The sequence below is a fragment of the Cherax quadricarinatus genome, chromosome 20 (assembly GCF_038502225.1).
Source record: "Cherax quadricarinatus isolate ZL_2023a chromosome 20, ASM3850222v1, whole genome shotgun sequence".
Lineage (NCBI taxonomy): Eukaryota > Metazoa > Arthropoda > Malacostraca > Decapoda > Parastacidae > Cherax > Cherax quadricarinatus.
In genome coordinates, this window is record NC_091311.1 from 13,436,236 (window position 1) to 13,460,767 (window position 24,532).

A 24,532-nucleotide genomic window follows, 5' to 3' on the forward strand; every position below is an offset into this window, starting at 1 on the left:
AAAAGAAAAACTTTCATCATCATTTACTCCATCACTGTCTTGCCAGAGGGGTGCTTTACACTACAGTTATCAAACTGCAACATTAACACCCCTCCTTCAGAGTGTAGACACTGTACTTCCCATTTCCAGGATTAAAGTCCGGCCTGCCAGTTTCCTTGAATCCCTTCATAAATGTTACTTTGCTCACACTCCAACAGCACGTCAAGTATTAAAAATCATTTGTCTCCATTCACTCCTATCATATACGCTTACGCAAGCTTGCTGGAAGTCCAAGCCCCTCGCACACAAAACCTCCTTTACCCCCTCCCTCCAACTGTTCCTAGGCCGACCCCTACCCCGCCTTAACTCTACTACAGATTTATACACTCTCGAAGTCATTCTGTTTCGTTCCATTCTCTCTATATGTCCGAACCACCTCAAGAACCCCACCTCACCCTTCTAGGTAATAGTTTTGGTAATCCCACACCTTCTCCTAATTTCCAAACTACGAATTCTCTGCATTATATTCACACCACACATTGCCCTGAGACATGACATCTCCACTGCCTCCACCCTTCTCTTCGTTGCAACATTGATCACCCATGCTTCACACCCATACAAGAGTGTTGTTACAACTATACCCTCATTCGTTCCCCTCTTTGCTTTCACAGACAAAGTTTTTTGTCTCCACAGATTCCTAAGTGCACCACTCACCCTTTTCCCCCTCATCAATTCTATGATTCACTTCATCCTTCATAGACCCATCTGTTGACACGTCCACTACCAAATATCTGAATACATTCACCCCCTCCATGCTCTCTCCCTCCAATCTGATATCCAATCTTTCGTCACCTAATCTTTTTGTTATCCTCATAACCTTACTCTTTCCTATATTCACTTTTAATTTTCTTCTTATACATATCCTACCAAATTCATCCACCAACCTCTGAAACTTCTCTTCAGAATCTCCCAAAAGCACAGTGTCATCAGCAAAGAGCATCTGTGACAACTCCCACTGTGTGTTTGATTCTTTATCTTTTAACTCCACACCTCTTGCTAAGACACTCGCATTCACTTCTCTTACAACCCTATCTATAAATATATTGAACAACCACGATGACATCAAACATCCTTGTCTAAGGCCTACTTTTACCGGGAAATAATCTCCCTCTCTCCAACATACTCTAACCTGAGCCTCACTATCCTCGTAAAAACTCTTTATTGCTTTCAGTAACCTACCTCCTATACCATACACCTGCAACATCTGCCACACTGCCTCCCTATCCACCCTGTCATATGCCTTTTCCAAATCCATAAATGCCACAAAAACTTCTTTTCCCTTATCTTAATACTGTTCACCTATATGTTTCACTGTAAACACTTAGTCTACACATTCCCTACCTTTCCTAAAGCCTCCTTGTTCATCTGCTATCCTACTCTCCATCTTACTTTTAATTTTTTCAATAATAACTTTATCATACACTTTTTTTTTTACACAGGGTTTAACAAGGTTAGGTTAAGGATCCCTAGCTTTATTGACAAGCTATTTACAGGTTAAGGATTCCTAACTTTATTTGCAAGCTAAGAGCTGTTACCTCCTGGCCTGGTGGCTAAAGCTCCCGCTTCACACACGGAGGGCCCGGGTTCGATTCCCGGCGGGTGGAAACATTCCAACACGTTTCCTTACACCTGTTGTCCTGTTCACCTAGCAGCAAATAGGTACCTGGGTGTTAGTCGACTGGTGTGGGTCGCATCCTGGGGGACAAGATTAAGGACCCCAATGGAAATAAGTTAGACAGTCCTCGATGACGCACTGACTTTCTTGGGTTATTCTGGGTGGCTAACCCTCCGGGGTTAAAAATCCGAACGAAATCTTATCTTATCTTATCTTATCTTATCTTACCTACATCAGCTCATTTCAAAGCATTTTTATTGTTATGAGACATACAAGTAGGGAACAGGATGTAGTTGGAGCCATCTGTTGGCCAGCATTTTCATTTGATCAACTGACTTTATCTCGTTGACATCATTATGCTGAACGAATGTGTTCCATACTCGAGTCATCCTGGGTATATATATATATACTCAACGGACTTTTTTCCCTATAATTTCTGCACTCTCTTTTATCCCCTTTACCTTTATACAAAGGAACTATGCATGCTCTCTGCTAATCGCTAGGTACCTTACCTTCTTCCATACATTTATTATATAATTTCACCAACCACTCCAAAACTATATCCCCACCTGCTTTTAACATTTCTATCTTTATCCCATCAATCCCAGCTGCCTTACCCCCTTTCATTCTACCCACTGCATCACGAACTTCCCCCACACTCACAACTGGCTCATTCTCACTCCTACAAGATATTATTCCTCCTTGCCCTATACACGAAATCACAGCTTCCCTATCTTCATCAACATTTAACAATACCTCAAAATATTCCCGCCATCTTCCCTATACCTCTAACTCTCCATAGAACTCCTCGTGATTTCCATATTCCTCGTTGTTAGATCTGTCACTTGGAAAAGATGATGTTCAATTCGCCTTGGAGTGAGGGTTATCCAAACTGGTTGCGCGGTGACAATGGGTAATAAATATTCGTTCTCACAATGCACTGCGGGGGCCCAGATTTTTTGTATACTGCACACACTGACCACGCAGACCCATTCTCTCATCTGCAGACTCACCATTCTTCTCGTCCCAAATTTGAAGCATCTAGAACTTACGCATAACTCTACTTCAGGGACCCTGAGCTCAATTACAGGTGGCGAAAGGATTAAAATTAAAAATGAGTGATTTGTGATTGCTTTCGCCAAGGTCATCATTAAACTGCTGCTGCATATTCCAATTTGGTCAAACATATGTTGTAAACAGGGTTTTCAGTATTTTCCAGTCCAAATATTTAAAGGCAACTTCAAAGTTTGGGACTGTAGCTTAGTGGTATAGCTGTTCTTACAATCAAAGATTCAAGGTTCCATCCTGGAGCAGGTAGAGATACTGGAGAATTTTCCTTACACTTGCTGTCTCTCTTCACTCATCAGTAAATAGGTAGTTAAGTATTGACGACTATTGTGTGTTGCATCCTGATGAAGAATGTTAGTGCACCTTAGATAGGTCTGGCTTGCAAATAAAGATAGATAGCATAAAAGTTCATAGGCTGTAATTTTAATGAATTAAAAAAGTAATGGCATTAATACGATCTTATACTGAGCATATGTTGTCAATGAAAGTGCCTAGCCAGTGACACTGAGAGGACAGCCAGAATTATCATACTAATATCGATGTGAATTCTGTAGTTCACCAAGTTTTGGTTAAAATGGGTATCTCAATGATCCTGAAAAGGGGAACATTAGACTCAAAATGAATGCTTTCTAGAGAAATGAAAGTTAGCAGTAAACACTATTGGTTGAAGCTTGGAAAAAGAAGCTGTAGAGGAGAACTGAAGCGTAGTGTGTGCCTCAAGGATCCTTATAACAGGAGTAAAAATCTGGAGATTTTATGTTCTAAGAAAATACGTTTAAATACATATACATATATATATATATATATATATATATATATATATATATATATATATATATATATATATATATATATATATATATATATATATATATATATATATATATATATATATATATATATATATATATATATATATATATATATATATATATATATATATATATTTAAGTGAGGCAATAGCTTATTTTTATGATAAACTGCAAATGAAGAGAAACCTTAAGACAACTATCAGGAACCATTTTTTTTTTTCGTTTTTTTTTTAACAGATTTAAGAACAGTAGTAATGGATATCAACATCAACGATTTTATCTATAAAATCTACATAAAAAAAGAGGAATATTGCCCTGTCAGCCACAAGAACGGGTCACGGATATAATTTGGTATACAGTTCCATGTCACAAGCCTTCTTGAAAAATTAATAGGCAGCCATAACCAGGTGACTATGAGCAAAAGCATTGCATAAATAGGTATTAAAGTAGGTCAGTGTGTGGGGCCAATGAAGTGCTTACTAGATGTGAGGATAAATAGAAGTCTCTCTCTGAAGGATGAGTGATGACAGTATCCACTGTAGTTCCAGGAGGAATATTTCTGGATCTGCCCCTACCCTCACTCTCATCACAGAATAATCTGCAATTTAAATGTTTTCTGGTATAAATAGCAGAACAGGTGAAACATGTTTATAACTGTTAACAATGGTGAACAATATATTCCACCAACTTGCACAACATATCAAGCATGAAAAACAATATTTAGTATCAATTGTCCATGTGTCAAGTACATAGGTATTTATTCGACACACGAAATACTAAACAAAATCATGTAGTCATATTTGCCATTTGTAAATATGGTAACCAGAGCCAATAAGTAACGGTATACTACCCTAGATTGTCTGGTGATTGTCAGGAATGTTATGGCAATCTGATTTTTCAGGGAGACGTTGTATAGAATGATTCAATTACTTTGTCTAGGCAACAGTTCCAACAAAAAAAAAAAAATAATTCATTGGCCTCCAGCTAGTGCATATCTCATTGTGATCTCTTGTTCTTGTGATAGTTATATTTTTGCTAGCAAGGATTAAGAGCCTGGTTGATCACAACTAAGTATCCATTGGATGGGTCTGAAAGCTAACAGTAATAAATAAATCTCCAATATTCAATTAGTATTAAGATTAAAGTAAAAGTATGAGCCACAGTTCATTAGATCCTTGAGGTTAATCATATATACATAGTAAACATACATACATTATGTGAGGGAAAAGCCGGTAAACTGGGATAATGGTATTTCAGATTCCGACAGAGACTTACAGCGAGTCGCCGTCCACACTGCCACTTAGCAGGCCACTGTAAAAACGCCAGATTTCTTCTAGTCTAAGGTTTTCAGTTTCTACCCCTGGTAGTATTAATCTTACGTGGTTTGGTTTGGAGTTGGGGTAATCACTACACCTTTACTCTTCTCCTGATCAAATAAGGTGATCATCAAAAATATTGTTTAGTGTTTTGTGTTTGATCGGGTTATCTGTATTGAGATACAGTTACTACCCTTTGCCCTTCTTTGATGTTATACAGTACTTTGTTTCTTTACTAGCTCAACTGCTGGTGTGGTCTTCTGCAGCAGACACTGGATAATTTGGGATCTAGATCCCTGTCAATAGAATTTAGTGGGAAATATTGATTCTCGTCCCTCCTTTACAATCTGAAGTGTGTTTCTACTAACTAGCAATGACAAGAGCTTCTCCATTTATATAAGATCAAGAATACCACTGTCAACCAAGGATAACATCTTATCTTCACACTTGAAGACACATCCTTGATTACTGTGTTCTCCTACCTTAAGAACACACTAAAACTTCAGACGACAATTTTTATGATATTTACGTAAATACTTTTTTAATTGTTATTATTCTACTATGGAAATTTATTAGTACCAAAAATTCCACTGTCAGGTTCGAATGTAAATATTTTAGGGTTGCGGTCACAGTAATGGCCAGAGTGTTGTATCGTGCCCTTACAGCGCACTAACAAACATCTCTAAGTGAGATTACAATGAGAAATCGTGATATTAATATACTAATTGATAGATGTAGGCCTTAAGAATGATTTAGGTAGGCTTCAATTGTTAGTAAATAATATTAGAATTAATAATGTACTCCAAGACATAATATTATGTAATATTAGGTAATGTGCAAGGTGCGCTTGGAGCTTGCAGAAAACTGGTACGTTCTTCTGGTCAGAGATGCCGCCAAGTGAGAAGGTGATCCTGCTTGGAACATAAGAACATAAGAACATAAGAAAAGGAGGAACACTGCAGGAGGCCTGCTGGCCCATACTAGGCAGGTCCTTTACAATTCATCCCACTAACAAAACATTTGCCCAACCCAATTTTCAATGCCACCCAAGAAATAAGCTCTGATGTGAAAGTCCCACTCAAATCCAACCCCTCCCACTCATGTACTTATCCAACCTAGATTTGAAACTACCCAACTTGGACGTGGTCAACATAATATTCAGAGAAAGAGAGGGATCCCAGCAGAGTAATACTCGGTCTCTCCCCAAGCTCCCTTAGTATTAGTCGGTAGGCGGTATTTTGGGGAACGCAGGGTAATTTAGCTACGGGTTACGGGAAAGCAAGAAGTCCAGTGCAAGGTAATTATGACAAGGATTGCTGAGTAACTGTCCTTTAAAATATTAGGTCAGAAGCTAGTGATCTTTCTGTGTACATAAATATTAGGTAAACCCCAATGAATTCATGGACCTCTAAAGTGTATGCTGGGATTTACACTAAACACATTTGGAATAGTTTTAAAAATGCAGAATTAGAATGTGGAGCAGAAGTTTGTGGCTATAGGAGGGTGGGGGCAGGAGGAAAGAGGAGTGATTGGTTGAATAATGAAGTAAAGGGTGTGATAAAAGAAAAAAAGTTAGCTTATGAGAGGTTTTTACAAAGTAGAAGCGATATAAGAAGAGTAGAGTATATGGAGAGTAAAAGAAAGATGAAGAGAGTGGTGAGAGAGTGTAAAAGGAGAGCAGATGATAGAGTGGGAGAGGAACTGTCAAGAAATTTTTATGAAAATAAGAAAAAAATTTGGAGTTAAACAAGTTAAGAAAGCCTAGGGAATGAATGGATTTGTCAATTAAAAACAGAGTAGGGGAGTTAGTAGATGGGGAGATGTTAGGTATTGGTTAGATGGCGAGAATATTTTGAGGAACTTTTAAATGTCGACGAAGAAAGGGAGGCGGTAATTTCATGCAATGGCCAGGGAGGTATACCATCTTTTAGGAGTAAAGAAGAGCAGGATGTGAGTGTGGTGGAGGTGCGTGAGGCATTACGTAGAATGAAAGGGGATAAAGCAGCTGGAATTGACGGGATCATGACAGAAATGTTAAAAGCAGGGGGGGATATATAGTGTTGGAGTGGTTGGTATTTTTGTTTAATAAATGTATGAAAGAGGGGAAGGTACCTAGGGATTGGTGGAGAGCGTGTATAGTCCCTTTATGTAAAGGGAAGGGGGACAAAAGAGATTGTAAAAATTATAGAGAAATAAATTTACTGGGTATACCAGGAGAAGTGAACGGTAGGGATATTATTGAAAGAATTAGAGGTAAGACAGAATGCAGAATTGCGGATGAGCAAGGAGGTTTTAGAGTGGGTAGGGGATGTGTAGATCAAGTGTTTACATTGAAGCATATATGTGAACAGTATTTAGATAAAGGTAGGGAAGTTTTTTTTGTATTTATGGATTTAGAAAAGGCATATGATAGATTGGATAGGAGAGTAATGTGGCAGATGTTGCAAGTATTTGGAATAGGTGGTAAGTTACCAAATGCTGTAAAGAGTTTTTATGAGGATAGTGAGGCTCAGGTTAGGGTGTGTAGAAGAGAGGGAGACTACTTCCCGGTAAAAGTAGGTCTTAGACAGGGATGTGTAATGTCACCATGGTTGTTTAATATATTTATAGATGGGGTTGGAAAAGAAGTAAATGCTAGGATGTTCGGGAAAAGGGTGGGATTAAATGGGAAGTGACACAGTTACTTTTTGCTGATGATACTGTGCTTATGGGAGATTCTAAAGAAAAATTGCAAAGGTTAGTGGACGAATTTGGGAGTGTGTGTAAAGGTAGAAAGTTGTAAGTGAACACAGAAAAGAGTAAGGTGATGAGGGTATCAAATGATTTAGATAAAGAAAAATCGGATATCAAATTGGGGAGGAGGAGTCTGGAAGAAGTGAATGTTTCCAGATATTTGGGAGTTGACGTGTCAGCGGATGGATTTATGAAGGATGAGGTTAATCATAGAATTGATGAAGAAAAAAGGTGAGGGGTGCATTGAGAGATATGTGGAGGCAAAAAATGTTATCTATGGAGGGAGGCAAAGAAGGGAATGTATGAAAGTATAGTAGTACCAACACTCTTATATGGGTGTGAAGCTTGGGTTGTGAATGCAGTAGCGAGGAGGCGGTTGGAGGCAGTGGAGATGTCCTGTCTAAGGGCAATGTGTGGTGTAAATATTATGCAGAAAATTCGGAGTGTGGAAATTAGGAGAAGGTGCCTTTCTGGCAGCTAAGAAAACTTATTATCGAACAGAACCTAGGATAACACCTGAGACCAAGAATGTGTTGGTCCTCCCATATAACGAGATTTTATCTATCCTGCCGAAGGCTCTTAGATGATTTAATATACAAGCAGTATTTAAAAATTCACAGACTGTTAGAAGCATCCTGATAAAGAATGCACCCCAACAACGTGTTGATGGTGTCTACAGAGTTGGTTGTAATGGTTGCAGTCTCTCCCATTTGGGACAAACTGGAAAGTCCCTGGACGTAAGAATGTCCCAGCACCTTTATTCAATACGTATAACACAGCAGCCGAACGCGATTTTCAACCATATTAGAGCTTGTAATACCCCAGCAAATTAGCGAGAAGCAAGAGTCATCTTCCATTGTTTCTCCTGGCTTAAAAGGAATATTGTAGAATCGGCAATTACTATGCATGATAGGCAGTTATTATACAATATCAGTGATGGGCTGTACAAATTAGATGCGTTTTTAGTTGATGAAATAGTACACAGTTTACAATTGGGCTCTTATACGAATGCTTCAGACTGTCTTAAATGTAGTGCAACACCGAGGAATTAGGGGCTATATTTTTGTTTTCCTTCAGTTTCTGATAGTTGAACCAGATTTTACCTTAGTATTATGTGGGATGAATACCTTTGGCCGGCTATCCTGTTGTTACAGACGTCTTACCCCTTTATTGAGTTTATTTTAATGAGCCCCGTCTCCTTTACATAATTTTATATGGTACCGTTTTCTCATGTAATTTAAAGGGACACGTAGTCCCAAGCAGGTAGGATATAATTGTCATTGATTTCTATATCACTGATAATATTAAAGTTTTAGATAATATATTGGAATATGGCCGAATTTTTTATTATTACAACGTTAATTACGTTTAGGCTATTACAATAACAACGTTCGTGGGATTTTTCCAATGCTATAATATTCACCCTTTTGGCTATGGGTACTGCTGGTACCTGGTCACTTCCGTACCCTCTCCTTTCTCCCTCCCTCACTCCAGTAAAGGCGGTCCTCTGGGAACGTTATTTGCTGGACACTCTAATCTTTTCTGCAATTTGGCAAACTCCTGATGATGCGTTGATTGCAACACGAAAGGCCTAGATCTATCATTCTACTCCACCCGTGGTTGTTTTGCATCCTGTATCGCTTGGTTTGCGATATTTGCATAATATATAATATGAATTTGGTAGGGTGTGCAAAAGAAGAAAATTAAAAGTGAACACAGGAAAGAGTAAGGTTATGAGGATAACTAAAAGATTAGGTGATGAAAGATTGGATATCAGATTGGAGGGAGAGAGTATGGAGGAGGTGAATGTATTCAGATATTTAGGAGTGGACGTGTCAGAGGTGAATTCATGAGGTGAATCATAGAATTGATGAGAGGGAAAGGGTGAGCGGTGCACTTAGGAGTCTGTGGAGACAAAGAACTTTGTCCTTGGAGGCAAAGAGGGGAATGTATGAGAGTACAGTTTTAACAACGCTCTTATATGGGTGTGAAGCATGGGTGATGAATGTTGCAGCGAGGAGAAGGCTGGAGGCAGTGGAGATGTCATGTCTGAGGGCAATGTGTGGTGTGAATATAATGCAGAGAATTCGCAGTTTGGAAGTTAGGAGGAGGTGCGGGATTACCACAACTGTTCTCCAGAGGGCTGAGGAAGGGTTGTTGAGGTGGTTCGGACATGTAGAGAGAATGGAACGAAACAGAATGACTTCAAGAGTGTATCAATCTGTAGTGGAAAGAAGGCGGGGTAGGGGTCGGTCAAGAAAAGGTTGGAGGGAGGGGGTAAAGGAGGGTTTGTGTTCGATGGGCTTGGATTCCAGCAGGCATGCGTGTGCGTGTTTGATAGGAGTGAATGGAGACATGGTTTTTAATACTTGACGTGCTGTTGGAGTGTGAACGAAGTAGCATTTATGAAGGGATTCAGGGAAACCGGGAGGCTGGACTTGAGTCCTGGAGATGGGAAGTTCAGTGATGGAGTGAATGATGGTGAAAGTTTTTCTTTTTTGGGCCACCCTGCCTTGGTGGGAATCGGCCAGTGTGTTAATAAATATATATATATATATATATATATATATATATATATATATATATATATATATATATATATATATATATATATATATATATATGTATATATATATATATATATGCCCAACAACCACTGTGAAAGGATAGTGAAATTCCAAGTGCTTTCGTGAATTCTTACATTATCAAATAACTATAAAGACGATACATCAAAGGAAGGCATATGAAGGGTCTAGACCACACCTCACCTCACCATCACATCCCTCAACAAAGCAACACCTGATGTGCGACAGCACCAGACTCATATATATATATATATATATATATATATATATATATATATATATATATATGTACAAGGAATTCGCAAGAGCAGGCGAAATATACACAAACACTGATCTCTGGCCGAAGGAGACTCGAACCTACGAACCTTGGAACAAGGTACACAGTGCTATACCATTCTCACCACACTGTCGTGCTGAATATGTAAAACTGGTCAATTAGCAAGAACTCATTTCAAATGAAGTCCTTTCTAAAATTTTCTCTTATATGTTTAAAGATACATTTTTTCATTAATGTAAAAGTAAAAGTTTATAATATTGCACCAAAAAAATTTCTCTTATATCAATCAATCAAAGTTTATTCTCTATAAGGATTACAATGCGGGGTTTACAGATTTTGGTTATTGTGTGGTTTATATGTAATAAAATACTAATTACAGAGGGGCCACTAGAACACCTAGCATAGCTAGGCATTTCGGACAAACTTAGATTAATTCTTAACCCTAAATTATTACAAAACTCCAGACCGTCGCGTTAGCCACTGGACCAGCTAGCCACAATAAGATTCGTCCAACTAGGTATATTTCTACACCACAGGAAGGTTAGCATAGGCACCACTGTGACCACAAATGCAAGTTTTTACAGACGAATATCCAGCTAGTGTGGCCGTGACGAACTCTAGCTCAAGTCCCCTATGCTAACCTTCCTATGGTGTAGAAATATACCTAGTTGGATGAATCTTATTGTGGCTAGCTGGTCCAGTGGCTAACGCAACGGTCTGAGTTTTGAGACTCTCTGATCGCGGGTTTTATCCCCGCCCGTGGTATGATTTGTTTGCAATCGTGTCATTACGATTTCGTGAGTGAAGCGCAATTTATTTTAGCCTAATCAAACTAATTATATTTTAGATTCGTTTGCAGTAATTTAATACTTAACAAACACAATGAAATATATTTTTTTCGTTAGCTTCAAAATGATTTTTGCGAAATCATTGCATACAAAAATTTTCACTTGTACTATGTGGCAAGATGAGCGTTGCTATTTAAGCCAAGATCGCAAGTTTTACATATTCGGCATGACATATATATAAATATATATATATATATATATATATATATATATATATATATATATATATATATATATATATATATATATATATATATATATATATATATATATATATATATATATATATATATATATATATATATATATATATATATATATATATATATATATATATATATATATATATATATATAGGTAGTAGGTTGGTAGACAGCAACCGCCCAGGGAGGTACTACCGTCCTGCCAAGTGAGTGTAAAACGAAAGCCTGTAATTGTTTTACATGATGGTAGGATTGCTGGTGTCCTTTTTTCTGTCTCATGAACATGCAAGATTTCAGGTACGTCTTGCTACTTCTACTTACACTTGGGTCACACTACACATACATGTACAAGCACATATATACACACCCCTCTGGGGTTTCTTCTATTTTCTTTCTAGTTCTTATTCTTGTTTATTTCCTCTTATCTCCATGGGGAAGTGGAACAGAATTCTTCCTCCGTAAGCCATGCGTGTTGTAAGAGGCGACTAAAATGCCGGGAGCAAGGGGCTAGTAACCTCTTCTCCTGTATATATTACTAAATGTAAAAGGAGAAACTTTCGTTTTTCCTTTTGGGCCACCCCGCCTCGGTGGGATACGGCCGGTGTGTTGAAAGAAAGAAAAGATATATGTATATATATATATGTCGTGCCGATTATGTAAAACTGGTCAATTAGCAAGAACTCATTTAAAATTAAGTCGTTTCTAAAAAAATTCTCTTATACGTTCAAAGATTTATTTTTTTCATTATTGCTAATGTAAAAATTTTTAATTTTGCTCCAAAAGAATCTTAGAAAACTTACCTAACCTTATTATAACAAGAACAATTTATTTTAGCCTAACCCAACTAAATATATTTTAGATTTGTTTACAATAATTTAATACTAAACAAACATAGTGAAATATATTTTTTTCGTTAGGTTCAGAATGATTTTGGCGAAATTATTGCATACACAAATTTTCGCTTGTCCTATATGGCAAGATGAGCTTTGCTATTTAAACCAAGATCGCAAGTTCTGCCTATTCGGCACGACATATATATATATATATATATATATATATATATATATATATATGCAAACAATCGCAGACAGGCGATCTGAACTATGCAGGACAAGCCACGGGGGGTCGAAATCTTTAGCTCAAATACTTTCACACTTCTCAGTGCGCCATCAGGAGCTTTGCAATGTTGCAAGGGAGCAACCAAAGCAGGGAGAGAGGTCTCAGAGTAGCATAGATGTTACAGGCCACGGTTACCCTTAGACTGCGTGAGGCATTAAAAAAGATCAATACAAACCTTGCTTTCGAAAACACTGGGACAGTGAAAGGAAGGCTGATTAAAAACACACCCTCCAACAAAGTTGGTTGGGTTTACAAGGTTCCATGTACTCAGTGTCCTCTCTCATATATCAGTCAAACATGTAAATTTCTGGAAACCAGAATTGCCCAGCATAAATACTCAGTCAGGGCAGGAGTCGAATGCTATTTTTAACCACGTTAGTGCATGTAATCACCCACTGGGGTGGGATGCTGCCCAGGTTATAGTACCAAACAGTTCTGTCATGGAAAGAAACGTAACTGAATCTTCCCTCTTGAAACATGAAAGGAATACAGTATACAACTCAAATTATGGGTTATACAAGCTCGAGTCCATTGTACACAGTCTTAAACAACAATGCTAAACAAAATCACAGGATTGTTCATCATGCCAGGTGGGTTGATGGATTGGTGACGCCCGACCAGTGTCTACGCACCAAAACTTCAAACCTCGTCAGTTGTGATGGTTATATAACGCCTGTAGCTGTTAATGTACCATACAGTGGCAAACACACAAGATAACGAGATAACGTAACGAGAGGTTAAAGGATATTAGTAAAATTTAGATCATAGACATATTAACAGCCACTGAGAAAATAGTAGACAATATTTAGGAAGAGATACTTCTGAGTACATGGGTAGAACATTCTGAGTACATGGGTAGAACATTCTGAGTACATGGGTAGAACATTCTGAGTACATGGGTAGAACATTCTGAGTACATGGGTAGAACATTCTGAGTACATGGGTAGAACATTCTGAGTACATGGGTAGAACATTCTGAGTACATGGGTAGAACATTCTGAGTACATATACATGGGTAGAACATTCTGAGTACATGGGTAGATCATTCTGAGTACATGGGTAGAACATTCTGAGTACATGGGTAGAACATTCTGAGTACATGGGTAGAACATTCTGAGTACATGGGTAGAACATTCTGAGTACATGGGTAGAACATTCTGAGTACATGGGTAGAATATTCTGAGTACATGGGTAGAACATTCTGAGTACATATACATGGGTAGAACATTCTGAGTACATGGGTAGATCATTCTGAGTACATGGGTAGAACATTCTAGAAGGTATTCTGAGTACATGGGTAGATCATTCTGAGTACATGGGTAGAACATTCTGAGTACAGTACATTCTGATACATGGGTAGATCATTCTGAGTACATGGGTAGAACATTCTGAGTACATAGGTAGAACATTCTGAGTACATAGGTAGAACATTCTGAGTACATGGGTAGAACATTCTGAGTACATGGGTAGAACATTCTAGTACCTCAGAGCAGGACATTTAAACGGACAAAGAGCACATTGTATTCCTTTCTTTCATTATTTGAAAAGGTCACACAGAATAATAGCAATTTATGTCTAGAGTGTCTAACGAGAAACTTATTTTCTCCAACCACATGACCTGTTATAAACAATTAGAAAAAGCTTAGGGGTAGCTTTTTATATCTAATAATTCCATACTTAACAACTCAAAAACCCTCCTACACCATATGAGGAGTAGGGGAATGATGGTAGGGTTGGGTTGGCACTGACCACTGACCCATGGCTGGTGACACTTGCGCTACTCTGAGACATCTCTCCCTGGTTTGGTTGCTCCCTTGCAACATTGCACAGCTCCTGATGACGCACTGGGAAGTGTGAAAGAACTTGAGCTAAAGATTTCCATCCCCTGTGGTTGTCCTGCATATATATATATATATGTATATATATATATATATATATATATATATATATATATATATATATATATATATATATATATATATATATATATATATATATATATATATATATATATATATATATATATATATATATATATATATATATATATATATATATATATATATATATATATATATATATATATGCAAAACAACCACTCTGAAAGAATAGAGAAATTCCAAGCGCTTTCGTGACTACTCACATTATCAAGGAACTATGAAAGTAAAGCATCCAAGGAAGCTATATAAGGGGTCCGGCCAGCACCTCACTATCAGATCCCACAACGGTTAAACACGTGACGCGCGGCGACCCAACTTGGATAGGTCCCTTGCACAACTCACCCCCAAGCTATTCTACCCAAGAAAATTTAAAAATTATTATTTGTCCAGTGTATTATTAAATTCTTCCCAAATTCTATTAATTATAAATGGATCTAATTTATATAAACCAAAGGAAATATTCATATTATTGTCAAAACTGCTTTTTATGAAACAAGATTCAATTATATTCCTGTCGACCATGGACTTGCTTGATACTACTTTCTCAACTTTTTGAAAATCAATTGGATGGTTAAAATCTCTTACATGAATAAATAGAGCATTGGAATCTTGTCCAGTTCTAATGCTATATTTATGTTGTTTTAATCTTAGTTCGAGATTTTTACCAGTTTGACCGTAATAAACTTTATCGCAAATTTTACAAGGAATCTTATAGACACATCCATCAGCATTTTGGGGGGAATTCTTTATCAAAACTGTCTGTTTTCTCATCAATGTTTTTGAGAGCTTTACGAATTTGTAGTCCTGAGTTCATAGATGAGGAAATATCCAAAATTTATGAAATAGGTAATGATTTAAAATACCCAAGAAATGTAATTGATAAATCTTTTAAGTTGCTAGAAACACTTTTTATAATCCAAAAAGGGACAACCAGCCTTATTCATATAAAAATATGTTGGTTCTCCCTTACCATGAAAACTTGGTTGATATTCCTTCTCTTCTTAAGACTTTTAATATTAAAGTTGTATTCAAAAATCTTGATACAGTGAAAAAACTTTTGATAAAGAATTCCCCCCAAAATGCTGATGGATGTTTCTATAAGATTCCTTGTAAAATTTGCGATAAAGTTTATTACGGTCAAACTGGTAAAAATCTCGAACTAAGATTAAAACAACATGAATATAGCATTAGAACTGGACAAGATTCCAATGCTCTATTTATTCATGTAAGAGATTTTAACCATCCAATTGATTTTCAAAAAGTTGAGAAAATAGTATCAAGCAAGTCCATGGTCGACAGGAATATAATTGAATCTTGTTTCATAAAAAGCAGTTTTGACAATAATATGAATATTTCCTTTGGTTTATATAAATTAGATCCATTTATAATTAATAGAATTTGGGAAGAATTTAATAATACACTGGACAAATAATAATTTTTAAATTTTCTTGGGTAGAAAAGCTTGGGGGTGAGTTGTGCAAGGGACCTATCCAAGTTGGGTCGCCGCGCGTCACGTGTTTAACCGTTGTGGGATCTGATAGTGAGGTGCTGGCCGGACCCCTTATATAGCTTCCTTGGATGCTTTACTTTCATAGTTCCTTGATAATGTGAGTAGTCACGAAAGCGCTTGGAATTTCTCTATTCTTTCAGAGTGGTTGTTTTGCATATTTTGAAATCACCTGTTTACTGTGATCTTTTTGCATATATAATATATATATATATATATATATATATATATATATATATATATATATATATATATATATATATATATATATATATATATATATGTATATTTATATATATATTATTATTATTATTAACACTCTGGCCGATTCCCACAAAGGCAGGAGACTTGAACCTACGAACCTTGGAACAAGGTACACAGTACTATACCATTCTCACCACACTGGACAATACCTTGGCGCCTAGCACAATGCTAGACGTTGATCCAAGGCAACCAGCTTTCAGTGAGAAGGCTTACAGCTTTTCATCTCATCCCCTGCATGCATCGACCAACTCACCTTTCATACCCTCAACAATTCTTTGGTTCCCCCTCGTTTTTCATGGATCCATCTGCTGCCAAGTCCACTCTCAATTGTCTGAACATATTCACTTCCTCCATAGCAGTTCCTTCCAATCTCATATCAAATCTTCAACTTCCTAAATTTTTTGTTTCCCTCATCACCTTGCGCTTTTCGGGAAAAAATCGGAACTAATACTGTATTAGATTCAGTTTGGTTACAGTTAGTGTCACTGATGGAATATAATTTGTATTACCTCTGATTCCTACATGTTAGAGGCGGGGGTAGTCGAGGCGATAGAGAGTCGGTCTGTCAGTTTATTGGCCGTGGTTCGTGCCCCCTCTCTACCCTCCAGTTTATCCATTAACAACTGGGGGGTGGAGCTGCCAGCCACAGGGAGACCCAGAAGATCCGCAAATATGAAGACCTTCCCCCTTGCTATAACTTCATCCCAATAGGGTCGGAGACCCTTGGAGCATGGGGCAAGTGTGCTCTAAAGTTCCTCAAAGAGCTGGGTGAAAAGCTCATCATAGAAACCAAGGACCACAGGGCGACCAGCTTCCTCTTTCAGAGACTCAGTGTTGCGATCCAGAGAGGAAATGCCTGCAGCATTCTGGGCACGCGGCCCACCGCCTGGGAGCTGGACGAAGTATTCGAGATGTAGCTCCGAGTTACCTATGTTGTTTTACTTTCTATTGTACTTTTGTGAATGTTTTGTCAATGTATTTTGTCTTTAAATAAAATGTAAATTAAATATAGGGGGTGATAGGAGAAAATTCTCAAACAGCTTCAGCGAGAACCTTGAATTTTCCCTGAAGCAAGTTTATTCTTTTCTCTGAGGATGAGGGTCCCTACTACAGTTCTAGAGGTGGTATATATATATATATATATATATATATATATATATATATATATATATATATATATATATATATATATATATATATATATATATATATATATATATATATATATATATATATATATGTATATATATATGTATATATATATATATATATATATATATATATATATATATATATATATATATATATATATATATATATATATATATATATATATATATATATATATATATATATATATATATATATATATATATATATATATATATATATTAACACACTGGCCGATTCCCACCAAGGCAGGGTGGCCCGAAAATTAAAAACTTTCACCATCATTCACTCCATCACTGTCTTGCCAGAGGGTTGCTTTACACCACAGTTATCAAAATGCAACATTAACACCCCTCCTTAAGAGTGCAGGCACTGTACTTCCCATCTCCAGGACTCAAGTCCGGCCTACCGATTTCCCTGAATCCCTTCATAAATGTTACTTCGTTTACACTCCAACAGCACGCCAAGCATTAAAAACCATTTGTCTCCATTCACTCCTATCAAACATGCTCACGCATGCTTGCTGGAAATCCAAGCCCCTCGCACATAAAACCTCCTTTACCCCCTCCCTCCAACCTTTCCTAGGCCGACCCCTACCTCGCCTTCCTTCAATTACAGATTGATACACTCTTGAAGTCATTCTGTTTCGTTCCATTCTCTCTGTATGTCCGAACCACCTCAACAACCCTTCCTAAGCCCTCTGGACAACAGTTTTGGCAATCCCGCACCTTCTCCTAATATCCAAACTACGGATTCCCTGTACTATATTTACACCACACATTGCCCTCAGAGACAGACATCTTTTCTGCCTCCAGCCTCCTCCTCGATGCAACGTCAACAACCCATCCTTCACACCCATATAAGAGCGTTGGTAAAACTATACTCTCATACCTTCCCCTCTTTGCTTCCAAGGACAAAGTTCTTTGTCTCCACAGACTTCTAAGTGCCCCCTTCACCCTTTTCCCCTCATCAATTCTATGATTCACCTCATCTTTCATATACCCATCCTCTGACACGTCCACTCCTAAATATCTGAATACATTCACCTCCTCCATACTCTCTCCCTCCAATCTGATATCCAATCTTTCATCACCTAATCTTTTTGTTATCCTCATAACCTTATTCTTTCCTGTATTCACTTTTAATTTTCTTCTTTTACATACCCTACCAAATTCATCTACCAACCTTCACAACTTCTCTTCAGAATCTCCCAAAAGCACAGTATCATCAGCAAAAAGCAACTGTGACAACTCCCAATTTATGTGTGATTCTTTATCTTTTAACTCCACGCCTCTTGCCAAGACCCTCGCATTTACTTCTCTTACAACCCCATCTATAAATATATTGAACAACCACGGTGATATCACACATCCTTGTCTAAGGCCTACTTTTACTGGGAAATAATCCCCCGCTTTCCTACATACTCTAACTTGAGCCTCACTATCCTTGTAAAAATTCTTCACTGCTTTCAGTAACGTACCTCCTATACCATACACCTGCAACATCTGCAACATTGCCTCCCTATCCACCCTGTCATACGCCTTTTCCAAATCCATAAATGTCACAAAAGCCTCTTTACCCTTATCTAAATACTGTTCACTTATATGTCTCACTGTAAACACTTGGTCTACACATTCCCTACCTTTCCTAGAGCCTCCTTGTTCATCTGCTATCCTACTCTCTGTCTTAGTCTTAATTCTTTCAATAATAACTCTACCATACACTTTACAAGGTATACTCAACAGATTTATCCCCCTATAATTTTTGCACTCTCTTTTATCCCCTTTGCCTTTATACAAAGGAACTATGCATGCTCTCTGCCAATCCCTAGGTACCTTACCCTGTTCCATACATTTATTAAATAATAGCACCAACCACTCCAAAACTATATCCCCACCTGCTTTTAACATTTCTATCTTTATCCCATCAATCCCGGCTGCCTTACCCCCTTTCATTCTACCCACTGCATCACGAAATTCCCCCACACTCACAACTTGCTTTTCTTCATTCCTACAAGATGTTATTCCTCCTTGCCCTATACACCCTATATATATATATATATATATATATATATATATATATATATATATATATATATATATATATATATATATATATATATATATATATATATATATATATACATATAAATATATATATATATATATATATATATATATATATATATATACATATATATAAATATATATATATATATATATATATATATATATATATATATATATATATATATATATATATATATATATATATATATATATATATATATATATATTTCCTCTTACCTCCTTGGGTAAGCGAAACAGATTCTTCCCTCGTAAGCTATGCGCGTTGTAAGAGGCGACTAAAATACCGGGAGCAAGGGGCTAGTAACCCTTTCTCCTGGATAAATTACTAAATTTAAAAAGGTAAACTTTTGTTTTTCTTCTGGGCCACCCTGCCTAGGTGGGATACGGCCGGTTTTGTTGAAAGTATATATATATATATATATATATATATATATATTTATATATTCATATATATATAAATATATATATATATATATATATTCATATATATATATATATATATATATATATATATATATATATATATATATATATATATATATATATATATTATATATATATATATATATATATATATATATATATATATATATATATATATATATATATATATATATATATATATATATATATTCAACAAGTCGGCCGTCTCCCACCGAGGCAGGGTGACCCAAAAAAGAAAGAAAATCCCCGAAAAGAAAATACTTTCATCATCATTCAACACTTTCACCACACTCACACATTATCACTGCTTTTGCAGAGGTGCTCAGAATACAACAGTTTAGAAGCATATACGTATAAAGATACACAACATATCCCTCCAAACTGCCAATATCCCAAACCCCTCCTTTAAAGTGCAGGCATTGTACTTCCCATTTCCAGGACTCAAGTCCGACTATATGAAAATAACCGGTTTCCCTGAATCCCTTCACTAAATATTACCCTGCTCACACTCCAACAGATCGTCAGGTCCCAAGTATCATTCGTCTCCATTCACTCCTATCTAACACGCTCATGCACGCTTGCTGGAAGTCCAAGCCCCTTGCCCACAAAACCTCCTTTACCCCCTCTTTCCAACCCTTTCAAGGACGACCCCTACCCCTCCTTCCTTCCCCTATAGATTTATATGCTTTCCATGTCATTCTACTTTGATCCATTCTCTCTAAATGACCAAACCACCTCTACAACCCCTCTTCTGCCCTCTGACTAATGCTTTTATTAACTCCACACCTTCTCCTAATTTCCACACTCCGAATTTTCTGCATAATATTTACACCACACATTGCCCTTAGACAGGACATCTCCACTGCCTCCAACCGTCTCCTCGCTGTTGCATTTACCACCCAAGCTTCACATCCATATAAGAGTGTTGGTACTACTATACTTTCATACATTCCCTTCCTTGCCTCCATAGATAACGTTTTTTGACTCCACATATACCTCAACGCACCACTCATCTTTTTTCCCTCATCAATTCTATGATTAACCTCATCCTTCATAAACCCATCTGCCGACACGTCAACTCCCAAGTATCTGAAAACATTCACTTCTTCCATACTCCTCCTCCCCAATTTGATATCCAATTTTTCCCTTATCTAAATCATTTGGTACCCTCATCACCTTACTCTTTTCTATGTTCACTTTCAACTTTCTACCTTTACACACATTCTCAAACTCATCCACTAACCTTTGCAATTTTTCTTTAGAATCTCCCATAAGCACAGTATCATCAGCAAAAAGTAACTGTGTCAGTTTCCATTTTGAATTTGATTCCCCATAATTTAATCCCACCCCTCTCCCGAACACCCTAGCATTTACTTCTTTTACAACCCCATCTATAAATATATTAAACAACCACGGTGACATTACACATCCCTGTCTAAGACCTACTTTTACCGGGAAGTATTCTGCCTCTCTTCTATATACCCTAACCTGAGCCTCACTATCCTCTTAAAAGCTCTTTACAGCATTTAGTAACTTACCACCTATTCCATATACTTGCAACATCTGCCACATTGCTCCTCTATCCACTCTATCATATGCCTTTTCTAAATCCATAAATGCAATAAAAACTTCCCTACCTTTATCTAAATACTGTTCACATATATGCTTCAATGTAAACACTTGATCTACACATCCCGTACCCACTCTGAAGCCTCCTTGCTCATCCGCAATCCTACCGTATACTTTTCCTGGTATACTCAGTAAACTTATTCCTCTATAATTTTTACAATCTCTTTTGTCCCCTTTCCCTTTATATAAGGGACTATACATGCTCTCCGCCAATCCCTAGGTACCTTCCCCTCTTTCATACATTTATTAAACAAAAGTACCAACCACTCCAACACTATATCTCCCCCTGCTTTTAACATTTCTGTCATGATCCCATTAGTTCCAGCTGCTTTACCCCCTTTCATTCTACGTAATGCCTCACGTACCACCACCACACTTACATTCTGCTCTTCTTCACTCCTAAAAGATGGTATACCTCCCTGGCCAGTGCATGAAATTACCGCCTCCCTTTCTTCCTCAAAATATTCTCGCCATCTACCTAATACCTCCCTCTCCCCATCTATTAACTTCACTACTCTGTTTTTAACTGACAAATCCATACTTTCCCTAGGCTTTCTTAACTTGTTTAACTCCAAAATTTTTTCTTATTTTCATTAAAATTTCTTGACAGTGCCTCTCCCACTCTTTCATCTGCTCTCCTTTTGCACTCTCTCACCACTCTCTTCACCTTTCTTTTACTCTCCATATACTCTGCTCTTCTTATAACACTTCTGCTTTGTAAAAACCTCTCGTAAGCTACCTTTTTCTCTTTTATCACACCCTTTACTTCATCATTCCACCAATCACTCCTCTTTCCTCCTGCCCCCACCCTCCTATAACCACAAACGTCTGCCCCACATTCTAATACTGCATTTTTAAAACTATTCCAACCCTCTTCAACCCCCCCACTACTCATCTTTGCACTAGCCCACCTTTCTGCCAATAGTCGCTTATATCTCGCCCGAACTTCCTCCTCCCTTAGTTTATTCACTTTCACCTCCCTCTTACTTGTTGTTGCCACCTTCCTCTTTTCCCATCTACCTCTTACTCTAACTGTAGCTACAACTAAATAATGATCCGATATATCAGTTGTCCCTCTATAAACATGTACATCCTGGAGCCTACCCATCAACCTTTTATCCACCAATACATAATCTAACAAACTACTTTCATTACGTGCTACATCATACCTTGTATATTTATTTATCCTCTTTTTCATAAAATATGTATTACTTATTACCAAATTTCTTTCTACACATAGCTCAATTAAAGGCTCCCCATTTACATTTACCCCTGGCACCCCAAATTTACCTACTACTCCCTCCATAACATTTTTACCCACTTTAGCATTGAAATCCCCAACCACCATTACTCTCACACTTGATTCAAAACTCCCCACGCATTCACTCAACATTTCCCAGAATCTCTCTCTCTCCTCTACACTTCTCTCTTCTCCAGGTGCATACACGCTTACTATAACCCACTATACATTTGTAGTCCCTCTTTTCCTGCCATAGCTTATCCTTCAACATTATTGCTACTTCTTCTTTAGCTCTAACTCTATTTGAAACCCCTGACCTAATCCCATTTATTCCTCTCCATTGAAACTCTCCCACCCCCTTCAGCTTTGTTTCACTTAAAGCCAGGACATCCAGTTTCTTCTCATTCATAACATCCACAATCATCTCTTTCTTATCATTTGCACAACATCCACGCACATTCAGACTTCCCACTTTGACAATTTTCTTCTTATTCTTTTTAGTAATCTTTACAGGAAAAGGGGTTACTAGCCCATTGTTCCCGGCATTTTAGTTGACTTTTACAACACGCATGGCTTACGGAGGAAAGATTTTTATTCCACTTCCCCATGGATATAAAAGGAAAAGTAATGAGACCAAGAACTATTAAGATAAAATCAAAGAAAACTCAGATGAGTGTGTATAAATAAACGTGTACATGTATGTGTAGTGTGACCTAAGTGTAAGTAGAAGTAGCAAGACATGCCTGTAATCTTGCATATTTATGAGACAGACAAAAGACACCAGCAATCCTAACATCATGTAAAACAATTACAGGCTTTCGTTTTACACTCACTTGGCAGGACGGTAGTACCTCCCTGGGTGGTTGCTGTCTACCAACCTACTATCGTGTCAAATAGGTAAAACTTGCGATTTTGGCTTCAATAGCATTGCTCTTCTTTCCGAATTAAGACAAACAAAAATTTGTGTATGCATTAATTAAAAAAAAAAATTCTGAACCAAACGAAAAAAATATATTTTTGTTTGTTTATTATTAAATTATTGTAAACTTACCTAAAATATATTTAGTTGGATTAGGCTAAATTTAATTTCGCTTGTTAAAATAAGGTTACGAAAGTTTTCATTTGGAATAAAATTTTAGAAAGTACTTAATTTTAAATGAGTTCCTGCTAATGGCCAATTTTATGTATTTGACACGACATTTATAAATGGGGTTGTTGTAGAAGTGAATGTTCGAGTGTTGGGGAAGGGATTTTGGATTGGAAGAATCAGTCACAGATGCTTTTTGCTGAAGACACTGTGCTTTTGGGAGGTTCTGAAGAGATATTGCAGAAGTTGGTGGATGAATTTGAGAGGGTATTTAAAAGGAAACTAAAAGTCAACATTGGAAAGAGCAACGTGATGAGGGTAACAAAAACTTTAGGTAATGAGTGACTAAATATCAGATAGCAGGAAGGGACTATGGGAAAAGTGAATTGTTCAGATATTTGGGAGTGGACTTGTCAATAGATGGGTCTATGAAAAAAAGAGGAAAACCATAGAACTGACAAGAAAAAAAAAGGAGAGTGAAACACTAAGGCGTCTGTGGAGACAAAGAAAGTTATCCATTGAAGCAAAGAGGAGAATGTATGAGAG

General features: G+C 37.1%; 1 protein-coding gene across 1 annotated transcript in view; it reads right to left on the minus strand.

Annotated features, from left to right (window-relative positions):
- LOC128700094 (protein argonaute-2) overlaps positions 1–24,532 on the minus strand; it is a 163,840-nt gene that overhangs the window by 25,268 nt on the left and 114,040 nt on the right. The window contains exon 9 of the mRNA XM_070086882.1: positions 4,015–4,132. Within this exon, the coding sequence (XP_069942983.1) occupies positions 4,015–4,132 (118 nt within the window). The remainder of the gene's footprint in view (positions 1–4,014; positions 4,133–24,532) is intronic.